The 12,826-nt window shown below is 41.3% G+C and overlaps 1 protein-coding gene across 1 annotated transcript; it reads right to left on the reverse strand.

The window, feature by feature from the left end:
* Nucleotides 1–663: 663 nt before the first annotated feature.
* LOC131217131 (probable 1-deoxy-D-xylulose-5-phosphate synthase 2, chloroplastic) lies at nucleotides 664–7,029 on the reverse strand. The gene is made up of 10 exons (XM_058211905.1): nucleotides 6,844–7,029; nucleotides 5,110–5,292; nucleotides 4,858–5,022; nucleotides 4,443–4,593; nucleotides 3,697–3,968; nucleotides 3,201–3,474; nucleotides 2,527–2,834; nucleotides 1,793–2,074; nucleotides 1,400–1,684; nucleotides 664–876 (listed from the first exon to the last, which is right to left on the reverse strand). Exons 1-10 carry the CDS (start codon nucleotides 6,961–6,963, stop codon nucleotides 727–729), a joined length of 2,190 nt encoding a protein of 729 aa, XP_058067888.1. The 5' UTR covers nucleotides 6,964–7,029; the 3' UTR covers nucleotides 664–726.
* Between the last annotated feature and the right edge of the window lie 5,797 nt (nucleotides 7,030–12,826).

The following is a 12,826-nucleotide window of genomic DNA, read 5'->3' on the forward strand; positions in this document are numbered from 1 at the left end:
ATTTTATTACTTTAGCAAATTAGACGATTAAAGAAACTAAATATCACCTCACAGACATCTTTTCATTTCCAAGAATAAGCCAATAAACTTAGGAATGTAAATAGGTGCACAGGGAATTCCCCTCTTCTTGAGTAAGAAGATTGATGTTGTCCATTAGGCTTAAGTTGGCTTGAGACCCATAATGCTCACTAGAGTTAAGGATATTCTTGAAATGGTCAATTACAATGTCTTTAATTTCTATAGGGTTAGTACAAGTTATACAATTTCAATCTTTTAGTTCCCATATCTTCAATGAGGCTTGCCTAACCATAATCGAGGAATAAAAGAATTTTAATTGGTATCACCAAGATTAAGGCTAGTTAGCTGACATTTCAAGATTTTGAAGGCAAACTAGCGTTCGCTTCTCTTCCCTTTTTAATATTGGCGCTTGATGGGTCGGATTAGATATTTAATTAGATCCAACCACAGGCATTAGCCACGGTTTAAAAAAAGTCACTCTAAATTGCTCCAATGGCCAAGCAGAAAATTTCCAACCTGTCATATGTGTGCAACGTCCAACCCATTAAAAATATTGGCCCACCATCAGATCATCTTGTGCAAAAAGTGGGCCATACACCTCTGGCCTGCTTCATTAGAGGATCTCTTTTTATTTATTTATTTATATATATATATAGACACACACGGATGGGATTTACAGATGAAGGATTTTGAGATTTTGATTGAATTTCAATGGAACACACTGAGAGCCTCCTTGCTTTTGCCCATGAGGGATAATACAGTGGCCGCTATGTGACAGGAAGTGAGGCCCGCTTCTTGGATCTGGTCCTTCGGCGATCCATGATCGATGTATCGGTCTGGAAGCATCATAGCCCTCCACTGCACCATAAAACACATTCGGATCATGATGGTCCTTCACAGAAGACAGATGATATAGTGTGCAATCGTATCTGTTGGATCAGATTGTGTAGTGGAATAGACACACCGGGATTATGAACTGAGAGAAATCAATGGCTATGGCTTCTGGTGGAGCAGCATTCAGAATAGGTTTGTAATATACATGGTCCATTCATCAGGTGGGCCGGCCCATATTCCCTGCTGTGGTCCACAAATCAGTTATGGACCAAGAAAATGAACGGTTGTAGAGAGCGGCTAGCGTTACACATTTGATGCATTTGTGGCCCATTCATGAATGGAAAGGCTTGATTTCCAGCCCATCACACATACAAAGTGGGGCCCACCTGATTATTTGTATTATTTGGGCTCAACGATGTAACGGTGCATGGCCCATCAATCAGCTCCGAATTTCTAAGGGGCGGTGGGCCCATCATTCCAGCACGCATCGTGATCCAACGATAATTGAAAAAGAAAGGAAAAAGTATAGAGAAGGTGATAAAACTACCTTTAGATTTCCATCTAAGAGTCCATTCAAGCCCAAGAAATGTGATACATGTGATCCGAACCCTCCTATTGATCCTTCTTCAACGGTGATCAGGATCTCATGCTCGCGGGCCAGCCTTCTTATTAGCTCTGTATCCAACGGTTTGCAGAAACGGGCATCAGCAACGGTTGCAGAAATGCCAAGCTCTTTCAGAAGCTGCCCTGCATGTATGCAATTCTGCACTGCAGTTCCAAAGCCCAAAATGGCTACCCTACTTCCTTCAATCACCACCCTTCCTTTTCCCACCTGTTTTTAGATCATCAACGTTAGCAAAAATATTGTCCACATTTTCGGCCCATGAGGCCCACATGATGGCCGGACCAGATCTCACGAGAAAATAAATTGAAGTAGTACCTCTAATGGTGTTCCCTTGTTGTTTGGTGGGGGGAGAGATCCAATGCCGTTCCCTCGAGGGAACCGGAAGCAACTGGGCCGATCGTCGATGGCTGCAGCTGTAGCAACCATGTGCATGAGCTCAGTCTCATCAGAAGGGGCCATCACCACCATGTTGGGCAAGCATGCCATGAAGGTGGTGTCGAATGCCCCGCAATGGGTGGGACCATCTGCACCCACCAGGCCTGCCCTGTCCATGGCGAATCGCACCGGTAGCTTCTGGAGATCTACATCATGGACCACCTGCAATACCATATGATAGACAATGTTAGTGCTCTGAAGAGAAATGATCCATTGTCGAGTACTTGATCATCAATGATCATATGATCACTAGATGTAGAGCCCACCATGATCTAAGTGGGACCCACTTCTTATCATGATTAGATCGAGATGGACCCCGATTCAGTAACACCAGCCAGAATTGAAAAATGGGGTGACTCGATCCGACTCGGCTAAGCCACTTGACTCAGGACCAAGTGAATTGAAACAACCACCTCCCACATTTGGGCGCAGTTACCATCAAGTGGTTAGGATCGTAGGATCATCTGATAAGTCTATTGTTACTGATTTTGGCCCATCAAAGATTGGCCTCAGCCAATGAACGGTCAGGATCTTGTATTCCACCTTATGTTCCATTACACTTGATTGTACAAAAATCTCATTTGATATTAGCATTATTTTCCTTGATTAATCACCTGATCATAGCCTCGTTGTAGGAAAGAAGAATAGATTGCACAAAAGGGCTTGAGGCCCTCCGTTGCCAGGCCCGCCGCGAATGTCACTGCATGTTGCTCAGCGATCCCAACGTCGAAACACCGATCAGGAAATTGCTTCTGAAATAGATTAAGACCTGTCCCACCTCCCATCGCGGCATGGATGGCTACGATGCTATCATCTCTCTCTGCTTCGGTGATCAACGACTGGGCAAAGTACTGAGTGTATGTAAGAGTAGGAGTTTTGGGTTTCATTTGCTTACCCGTTTTGGGATCAAACTTCACAACACCTGTTAATTAAGATAAACAATATCAATAACTAGCTGTTGGTCAGCTGAGTCGACTCAACGAGTCTCGAGTCATTAGTGAGTTTGCAGTGACTCGCTCTAAATCCCACTAAAACTATGGTACCACTATTAGGTGGACCACATCTTGGGGTGAATTCGGCAAGAAATAGGAGCTCGAAGGAAAATGGACCACTTCAGGCTAGTTGTGGTGGGCCCATAATTGAGCTCTAACAATCCTTATGGCTCAACCCAAGCCCAGATCAAAGCAGCATTTAGACAGGCTGGCCCTGGCCAGAGAAGCCTAGTTCCAACCGCAGTTGCCACTCGCATATTAGAAGAACTCTAATGGTGAATTGATGCAATCCTCACCGTGCATTTTGTCAGCGGCCACTTCAGCTGGAGCATAGCCTTTTCCCTTCTCGGTGATGACGTGTATGAGAACCGGGCCCGACGTAGGTGTGGCCTTCACCTTGTCCAAGATATACACAAGCTCTTCCACATTGTGGCCATCAACAGGTCCTATGTAGTAGAGTCCCAGCTCTTCGAACAGGGATGCCCCGGGACCGGCCATCATCCCCCGTGTGAATCCATCGACCTTCGCGGCAACTTCATGCATCTTCCCTCCGATCGTCTTCGTAATGCCCTGTCCACCAATCCAAACTGTTACTCCAATCGTCTCAATTTCAACAATATTACGTTTGCACACATCTCGCACCCCATTCATAGTGATCAAGGCCGTTCATCTAACTGGCGGACCTTCGATCGGTAATGATAGGGACTACTAGATGAATGGTCTGGATCACCTATGGTGCAGTAGAAGAGTGGAGCAACACTATTTCATCTTAAGTGAGAGATTATCCATTACCTTGGCGACTTCTCGGAGTTGCCTGAACTTTCTGCTGGATTGGAGCCTTGTGAGGGCCTTACTGAGGGCCCCAACGGGTGGGGCCGGGCCATCTATGGTAGCGGTTGGAAGTGAAACTTGCCTGTTGTCATTCAAGATGATGATAAGATTGGAATCAAGATAGCCTGCATTGTTCATGGCCTCGTACGCCTGGCCCGCCGTCATGGCTCCATCACCGATCACTGCGATCACATGATTATCCTTCCCCAACAAGTCCCGGCCGACCGCCATTCCTGTAGATGAAAAAAAAAATGATAATTGAATTAGGCACAGTTTAAGCTAGTGGACCCACGACCCTGTGATTTGGACTTTCCACCTAGTGGACCCCATTGTGGATGTGCCATGTTTCTGATAATCTTGATGTTTTGCTGATCCTAACCATCCAATCTTATCTTTCAAATAAATGGTCAAGATAGAATTCAAATAATATCTAACATAATGTCAAGCCATCCAACTTAATCTGAGATAGAGTCGAGTTTCGACTGAGTCGCGACCAGATCGAGTTTTTCTAGTCTTGGTGAAATCTGGTCGATTCTATCTGACTCTCGTGACTGGAGTTGAGTTTTTTTTCGAGTTTTTAAACTATGTTGTAGCTCAAGAGATCATGGGTTGAACCTGTACTGAATCGTTGGGCCAAACAAACAATAATCAGTGTATAAAAACAAATCTCAACCGTTCAATCTGTGGACATGATTTTCAAGCCATACCTAGCCCAGCTGAGATGCTTGTAGAACTATGTCCAACTCCAAATGCATCATACGCGCTCTCATCCCTCTTTGGGAAGCCTGCTAGGCCTGATGTCTGCCGGATCGTATGCATTCTAGACCTCCTTCCCGTCACTATCTTATGCGCGTAAGCCTTCAATACCAGAATCGCCAGAAAACCGTCGAGATAATTAGTAAAAATCCAATGCATTACATCAGAATAATCATGAGGTGGGCCCACATATGTATGTCAAATGAGGAAGACAGGTCGCTCTATCATTAACTGTTCATTTAGTCGTCCACGTGGCTGGCCGAATGACTAGAGTGGCCTGAATTTTGGGCCATGCTGCATACATGGTGTGGCCCACCAGATAAGATCATTTGAAATTCTCATGAAAACCAAGCTAAACATGTTTACCTGGTGACCCACATCCCAGATGATCTTATCATTGGGCGTGTCGAATACATGGTGCAATGCCACCGTCAGCTCCACCACACCGAGGCTTGAGCTCAGGTGACCGCCCGTCTTTGACACCGTGTACACTATCTCCGACCGGAGCTCATCGGCCAACGTCTTGAGGTCCTGGACAGTGAAAATGAATCAGGTTTACGACGAAAACCCTAGAAATGTTTCAGAGCACTTAAATGCTAAGAAGGCCTCTACAATTACTTCGGTAGAGAGATTCTTCATGTGAATTGGGTAGTTGATAGTGTTTAGAGTTGGAGTTAGAGGCTTTTCTCCGGAGAAATCAAGCGATGGACGGTTCTGATGATGTTGGGGGCCATCTTTGGTGAATGAGATCGCTCTGCCGCTGCCTGAATTGCTGTCCTTGGCAGATGCAATGGTGTAGAACTGCACCCAAAAGAGAAATATGGATTGGGATATTAGCTCAAAAAGTTCCAAATGGAATGTTACATGTGAAAAACGACTTTTGTCGCAACAAATACATGAAAATAAAGGGTTTGCACGGGTGCGTTTGGTTGCACCAAATATCATGATATTTCAGGACTAAATAGTCTAATTTAGTGCAAAATTTCAAGATACTTCCTTAAATTTGGTACAGCCAAACACATCCCACGAAAAAATAAGAGTTCATCACGATTTTAAACCCCACAGTTTTCACTGCCGCAGGTGTATCGGCCCTTATAATGCATGAGATAACATACCGATAATGGATGCGGTCCGTGGGGCCCGCTGTGATGTATGTGTTTTATCCATGCCATCCATCTGTTTTGCCAGTTCATTTTAGGCCATGAGCCCAAAAATGAAGTAGACCAAAGGCTCAAGTGGACCACACCATAGGAAACGGTGGAGATTAAATGCTTGCTGTTGAAAACTTTTTGGGTGGCCACAGAAATTTTGGATCAAGCTGATATTCGTTTTTTGTGGGGCCCATAGAAACTTTTTGGGGGGCCACAGAACAACGGATAGAGGGCGTGGATAAAACACGTACATCAAAGGTGGGCTCCACAGAGTCGGACCGGGTCTCCAGGCAATCCGTGTTAACCGGAAACGGATTGGCTACTCCCCCTGCCACCAGCTCCGTGGCTGATGGCCGGTGCTCTGTGGGCCCCAAAATGATGTATGTGTTTCATCCATTCCGTTCATCCATTTTTACAGATAATTTTATGGCTTGATACAAAAAATTAGAGGGATATAAATCTCAGGTGGACCACACCACATGAAAAAAATTGATTGGATATCCACCATTAAAATATTACTAAGACCTACTATACTGTTTATTTGATATCCAATATGTTGATTAGGTCATACAGGCCCAGACGAAGAGAAAAAACAAAGATCAGCTTTATCCAAAACTTTTATGGCCCCAAAAATGTTTTTAATGGTTTACCCTCATTCAACACTGTTTCCTGTAATGTGGTCCACTTGATATTTGTATATACTCAAATTTTGGATTCATACTGTGAAATGATCTCTAAAAATAGATGGATGGCATGGATGAGACACATACATCATGGTGGGGCCCACAAGCACCGACCACCAGCCATTGGCTGGTGTCAGGGGAGTAGCCAATCCGTTTCCGTGTTAACCCATTTACGCATGGGACGCATGCATCATGTATACCACCCAACCAGCCACACTTTTTTGGGCTCGCGTCATAACATGAGCTGGCACAAATGATGGATGGGTGGATGTCAACCACACAATAGGATGGGCCCCACAGAACTTATTATTGCGTCGGGCTCTCTACAACAGTTGTAGGAAATTCATGTCCGGCATGGTTCTCTTCCAAGATAGATTTCTGAAATGGGGTTTGAATTCCCGCCCATTATATGTGTGCACTGATATATTCTTGTTGCTATTCTTTAAGGATTGAGTATGGAATTTTCTGTAATCGAAAAGGGAAGAAAATAAGGTGAAAATGGAGAAAGAGATTTAAACCTTGCACTTGTTATTGTGAAGAGATTTGCGGGTCGAGCCTAACTTTCTCAATGAATTCTCCAGTGCAAAACCGGATAGCACAAAGATACTGCTTTGCGTGAACACACCAGAGACAGCCATGTATCTACCTTCTACAGAGAGAGAGAGAGAGAGAGAGAGAGAGAGAGAGAGAGAGAGGTAAATGTGTTGGGATAGTGGGAGTGGAGGGGGTTTTAAAGGCAGTGATGGAGAGAGAGAGGAAGGGAATGAAGTGACCATGAAAGTCGGTTCCTCTCGCACGTTGGATTTAGAAACATAAAATATAAAAAAAGAAGTCAGCTTCTCTTATCGGCTCGGATCCGGCTCATCTCACTTTGGCTCAATTGAAAAATGCATATTATTTTTTAAAAAGAAACTTATAATTTTAATATAATCTGGCTTGGTTTTCACAAGACCTTTCCCTATATACCTATGGCTTATGATTTTACTAATGTGGTCTATAAAAGACCTTTCCTTATGTACTAATTATGGCTTACGATTTTACTGTTTAAGTGATGGTCTAGCTATATGTGATGCACTGAGAGATGATGGGCATCAATTGCCATTTTGTTCAAACGTTAGAGAATATAATGCAGTGACAGACGTTTTAGCCCGAACAAGAAGCTTGGGTGTAGGCCACAGGCTACTGCAAAACCGTTCTGATGTCCCGTGGAGGCTAGGGGTGGTTTCTCCATGGACAGGGCCGGTCTAGGGACTGCCCGATGCAGATAGCTTCTGATTGTTGACGTAGGGATGAACATGATGAGGTTGCGATCACCGTCTTCCTCTAGATAACTACTTCGAACCCACGAAGCTTCTCTAGACTCCACATAGAGACTTTTCAACTCCATGAGGAAAAAGTAAGAAAATAGAAATAATATTCATGAAAATTCGTACATTGATTGTTAGATAATAAAAACAAATTCACAACCCTTTAAATAGATATACCAAGCTTTAGAATAAGTTTCGGAATTAAACTACAACTAAAACTCCCTAAAATTCATAACTTACTATAAATAGTAAATTTACTATTTATAGTAATTATCTTATGTGGCTTAACCACGTTATTTTCCTAACTTTTCTAAACACTTTGCATGTTGTACACAACTCCTAAACAAGAAATTCGATCGTCAATCTGATGGCATCTCACAAATTTGACATGGGCAAACCAGCTATGCGGGATTGGTTGGCTAAAGTAGCTCATCCTATCCAAAATCATATATGGTACGTCAACTAACTCATTCCGATTTGTGAGATATGTCTATTTTAAGGTTCTGATGGTCTTGATGATTTCTGCCTCCCATCGGTCCTTCTCTGGTCCATCTTGGACATGAGAGTGTCCGCGACCCGCTCTACATCAGTCCTTTCCACTTCAAAAGAACTCATCCTGCTTCGGTTCATGATACTCGGTTAGGTGCGCCCGGTAACGATACCCGGATTAAAAGTTATGATTAATTTACGGTCCACCTTCTTTTGATCCAACCATGCTAATGTATATGTATCACGTTATACATCAATTGTTTAAAACAATATTGCTCAGTTGCTTTAGGATTTTTTTTTCTTAAATTGTATTTTTTAGGTTAAGGGATCCCTCATGAACGAGCACCAATTGAGGAATTTTATTTTTATTTTTACTTTTAAAGTTTGTTTGGGTTGGGGATGCAGACTAATACTTTGGCTACAGGGTGTTGTAGTTGAAGGCATGTTTTGTTGATCATTTGAGAGCGGTGCAAACCATCCAGGTAGAGAGTTCGGTCAACCGAGGGGGGGGGGGTGACTTTTTTTTTTTTTTGGGTGGGGCTATTTTGATATTGCATCAGCTATCTAAAAATATATAAAAAATCTGTTGTTGGGGCTTATGGTGTTGTCCCATTTAATTATATACTTTGGTTTGATGCAACTGTTTTTTTCTTGGCTACATTTTTTCTGCTGCCATTTGTAGGAGAGTGAATTATTGGGCAGATTTTGTTCCTTGGCATGTAGCTGAATAATGCATTATTTGGGTGTGATATCAGAACTCTGCCAGACAGTAGGCCTCAGGCATTTCTCTGAGTGCTGTTATGTTTTTGGTGGCTGAATTTTTTAAAGAAACTTTGCTACCTTTTGCTTTGGAGGAACGGGCGGCCTTATGTTGTTAACTATTGTCGTCCAAATGTGGAAGAGTTGGTGCCTTGGTTTTGATTTTTTTGCATGTGGCCGCTCGGTTGGTCTGATATGATCATGTGTTGTGGCTAGGAGACTGCCTGGTGGTGTGCTGTCCCACCTAAATTCAAAGTTTTTCTATTAAAGATTTTTGTTAAACTTCTGCTTATATACACTAATATGTAATGGTTCAGGTTCAAAAGATACCATTATTTATGCATATAATTATTTTATATGCCCATAATCATAATCATATTTTATTTTTTTAATGGAGGATTATTAAATTAGTTTTTAAATTTTCGATCTCTAACCTTTGTTTTGAAAACTTGTTTTAGTTGTTTTAATTCCACATCAGAAGTGAAGTGAAGTTGAAATGTGGTTTATATAAGACATTTCCCGTATGCATATTCCTTAAGATTTCACTATGTAAATGATGGTCTAATGAAGTGTGAAGCGTCGAGTGCACATGCATGCATGGGTAGTGAGTATTGGGCTATGGGGTGCCTAGGATAATTGTGGCATGTTTAATGGCCCACTTGGCACTTTCATGGGTTGTGGGTTGTAGGGTTGCTTGGGCGCATTGTAGCGCACTTGATACTTAGCATATTATTGTGCGGGGCTTGGCCAGGCTATTGGGCTTTTATTGTGACCCAATTTTTCTAGATTGATCTATCCATTGGGCCTCAAGCCCAATGAGGTGGATGACAGGTCGTAAAGTCTCCAAACTCACCTGGAAAGATGAAAATTAGTTTCTTAACCCAAAAGCATCCCACAATTATTGCATTATATTGGGACAATATTTGCATAGTTAATATCCTTTTATAAGAGAAGATGGAGATATGTGATGGAATCACTTCAACTTTGTGTTACTTCCTTTCAATTCGTTTTGGACATTTGAAGCAAAGGTCAAGTATTGTGTCTTTAGTGAGTAGTGCAAACTCGTTTAATCCTAAGGATAATGTCACCAAATCTCTTGTATATTTGAGAGGCTTTAATTATCTTCAAGAAGCCTATTTAGTGGTATACACATTTAAGTTACTCTAGATATTTTGAAAGTACAAGGACATTTTTTCGATCTTACTTTTACACACGTGATGCATGTAACATTTTTCACGCAATATCCAATATGTTTATGTACTCCAAAGGTGTAGTACATGTATTAATATAAAAAATGATATGTCACTCATCTATGAAATTCTAAAATTCATAATGAAAGACTACGTATCAACTAATCACTAACTTGTGGACAGTAAGATCTCACAATTTATACAACTTTATTTGATATATTAAAAATAAAAGACAAGAGACATAAAAAATTATATAGCTGATGATATGCCTATATCTATAAGGTAGCTAGATCCTTTTTTCTTCACTAAAATAAAAAAAAAACAGAATTTTCTTCTTTACTAAAATGAGAATAATAAACGAAGATAGAAAGAGAGACGTCTTTAACATGGAAATGTCACATGTCAAATGTCACAAGTAAGACAAAGAGAGACGAACGAGAGACGTCTCCCACACGTACACCACGTCTTTCAATGAGAAATGTGGCCCCAAAAGTCTCATTTACTATACAATCATAATCTTTCATTTCAACGCATAGAATTTCTTGGCTAATAATAGAAATTTGATGGGAAACAAATCAAATAAAGATCCTTATTAAGGTGTGTGAAAATCATGGTCCAATTATAGAGATTCAGGTTGTACCTACATACCCAAATGTCCAATTAGCGACTATGCTCAGCAGTGAAATTTTAAATAAACCATATCATTGAAATAATATGGTGAGATTTTCAAAATATCATTTATTTTAATTTTCATATTTTTATGATAAAAATTTCAATAATAACATACTACAAAAATAATCTAATTCATCGTTTAATTACATATTTTTAAAATTTTAATTATTATTTTATTTTGTATTATTGACGATGCTGTTACTATTCAGAGATAAACTTCAAAATTTGAGAATCTCCCCATTAGCCCCAGGCAACGAGATTTGTCAGTCACAGAAGGAAAACTTGTCCACATGCGTAGCATGTGCGTACACACAGGACCACTCGTTTAAAAGTATACTCCAAATTGGATCTGAAATGTCGAAAGTAACACGACAGGCCTTTTGATTCTGTTTGTAGTACACTGCACAAACGTTTCATGCACGTGAATGGGCCACACCTGCTCGCTGGTATTTAGGAACGCGGATTGTGTAGTTAGGAGTTCACCACGCTATAGTGTGGTGTAGATTCCCAGTGGGGCCCACCGTGTGTATGTGTTTTATCCATGCGGTACATCCATTTTTAAATCTCATTTTAGATAATGAATCTAAAATCGAAGTATATCCAAAGTTCAACTGGAACACACCACAGAAAACAGGAGGTCAATGGCGTCCACCGTTTAAACCTTCTTAGGGATTACAATGATGTTTATTTGTCATCCACCCTGTTCATATGGTCAAAGATACCTGGATGAAGGGAAAATACAAATATCGGCTTGATCCAAAACTTCTGTGGCCCGTAAAGGTTTTTAAACGGTAGGGATTTCAATCCCATTGTTTCCTGTGGCGTGGTCCACTTGAGCTTCGTACATGCTTTGATTTTGGATACATCTCCTAAGATGATGTGGAAAAACATTTGGACGGCGCAGATAAAACACATACCTCACTGTGGTCCCACGGAGAATGCACGCCACACTATAGGCGTGTGAGCTCCTCACTACATAATCTGCGTCCCGCTAATTACGTCCGTACCTTTGACAGGTGACAAATTACTGTCCACTCATAAGCAGTGGATAGTTCATCCTCGTATGCCGCCGGCCTAACAAAACCCACATCTGGAGGAGGTTTTTTGAAAAGTTCTTTTGAAAGGATGGTCCTGACGTACAATTGATTTTTTTAATTGAATACGAAGCATTATAAAATTTTTATTTTCAGTGGTCCAGATTCAACTGTAAATGCCTATGGTCAGAGCCATCCGTTCAGCGTGTGTGTATACACACACATGGGAAATGGTACTACGAGGTCCAACTCACGGGAACTTCACATGAGGTCGAGCTGTGTGGGACCCACCCTGATGTGTGTGGAACATCACTGCCGTGCATTTTAAGATCATTTATACAAAAATAGTTCCAATTAACAATTCGATCCTTTTATTTGTTATGGATGGTCAGGGATTGCTTATTTTTTAAAGAACCACCTTTTCTAGTCAATCGTAACCATCTAATTCATAGCTTGGGAAAAAGATGGCTATAGAAAATAAGACCAAAAACGAGGATGTATTAGATCATCTGATTAGTGTGATTTTTCATTAATATATATAGTAGGAAAAAACATTCTAAGGCGGTTCACATTAATTGATTGGACTGTCCAATTGAATTGATGCAACTAGGAGCCTTAGAGAATTTCTCAAATTTACTTTTATCTGTTGAGCCATGAGCCATGCAAAGCTCCGCTCTGACTCATGCAGCGAGCCAAAACCAGGTTTCATTTTCATTGGACGTATAAGGAAGACCGGGTCCAAACGTCGGCACGTAGAATAGACCCATCACGTGAACTTCGTGCTTTTCAAAGGTGAATTATTTAAAATATGGCCCACGACATGCATGCAACATGAGAAACACGGCCGTTTGAAAGATCACCGTCCATATATATAAGTAGGTCAAAGAGCAGGATTCGGGTCCAGTACTCCCAAATTCGAACCCGTTTTTTTAATTGTATTTGCGTCCTATCTATGGTTAATAGACTCGGTGACTCGGATGGATTTATTAAGCACTGAGTCAAGTTGTGACTAACCCAAGTTGAGGCTGAATCTCCCTGACTCGCTAACTA

The sequence above is a fragment of the Magnolia sinica genome, chromosome 10, assembly GCF_029962835.1.
Source record: "Magnolia sinica isolate HGM2019 chromosome 10, MsV1, whole genome shotgun sequence".
In the NCBI taxonomy this organism is placed as follows: domain Eukaryota; kingdom Viridiplantae; phylum Streptophyta; class Magnoliopsida; order Magnoliales; family Magnoliaceae; genus Magnolia; species Magnolia sinica.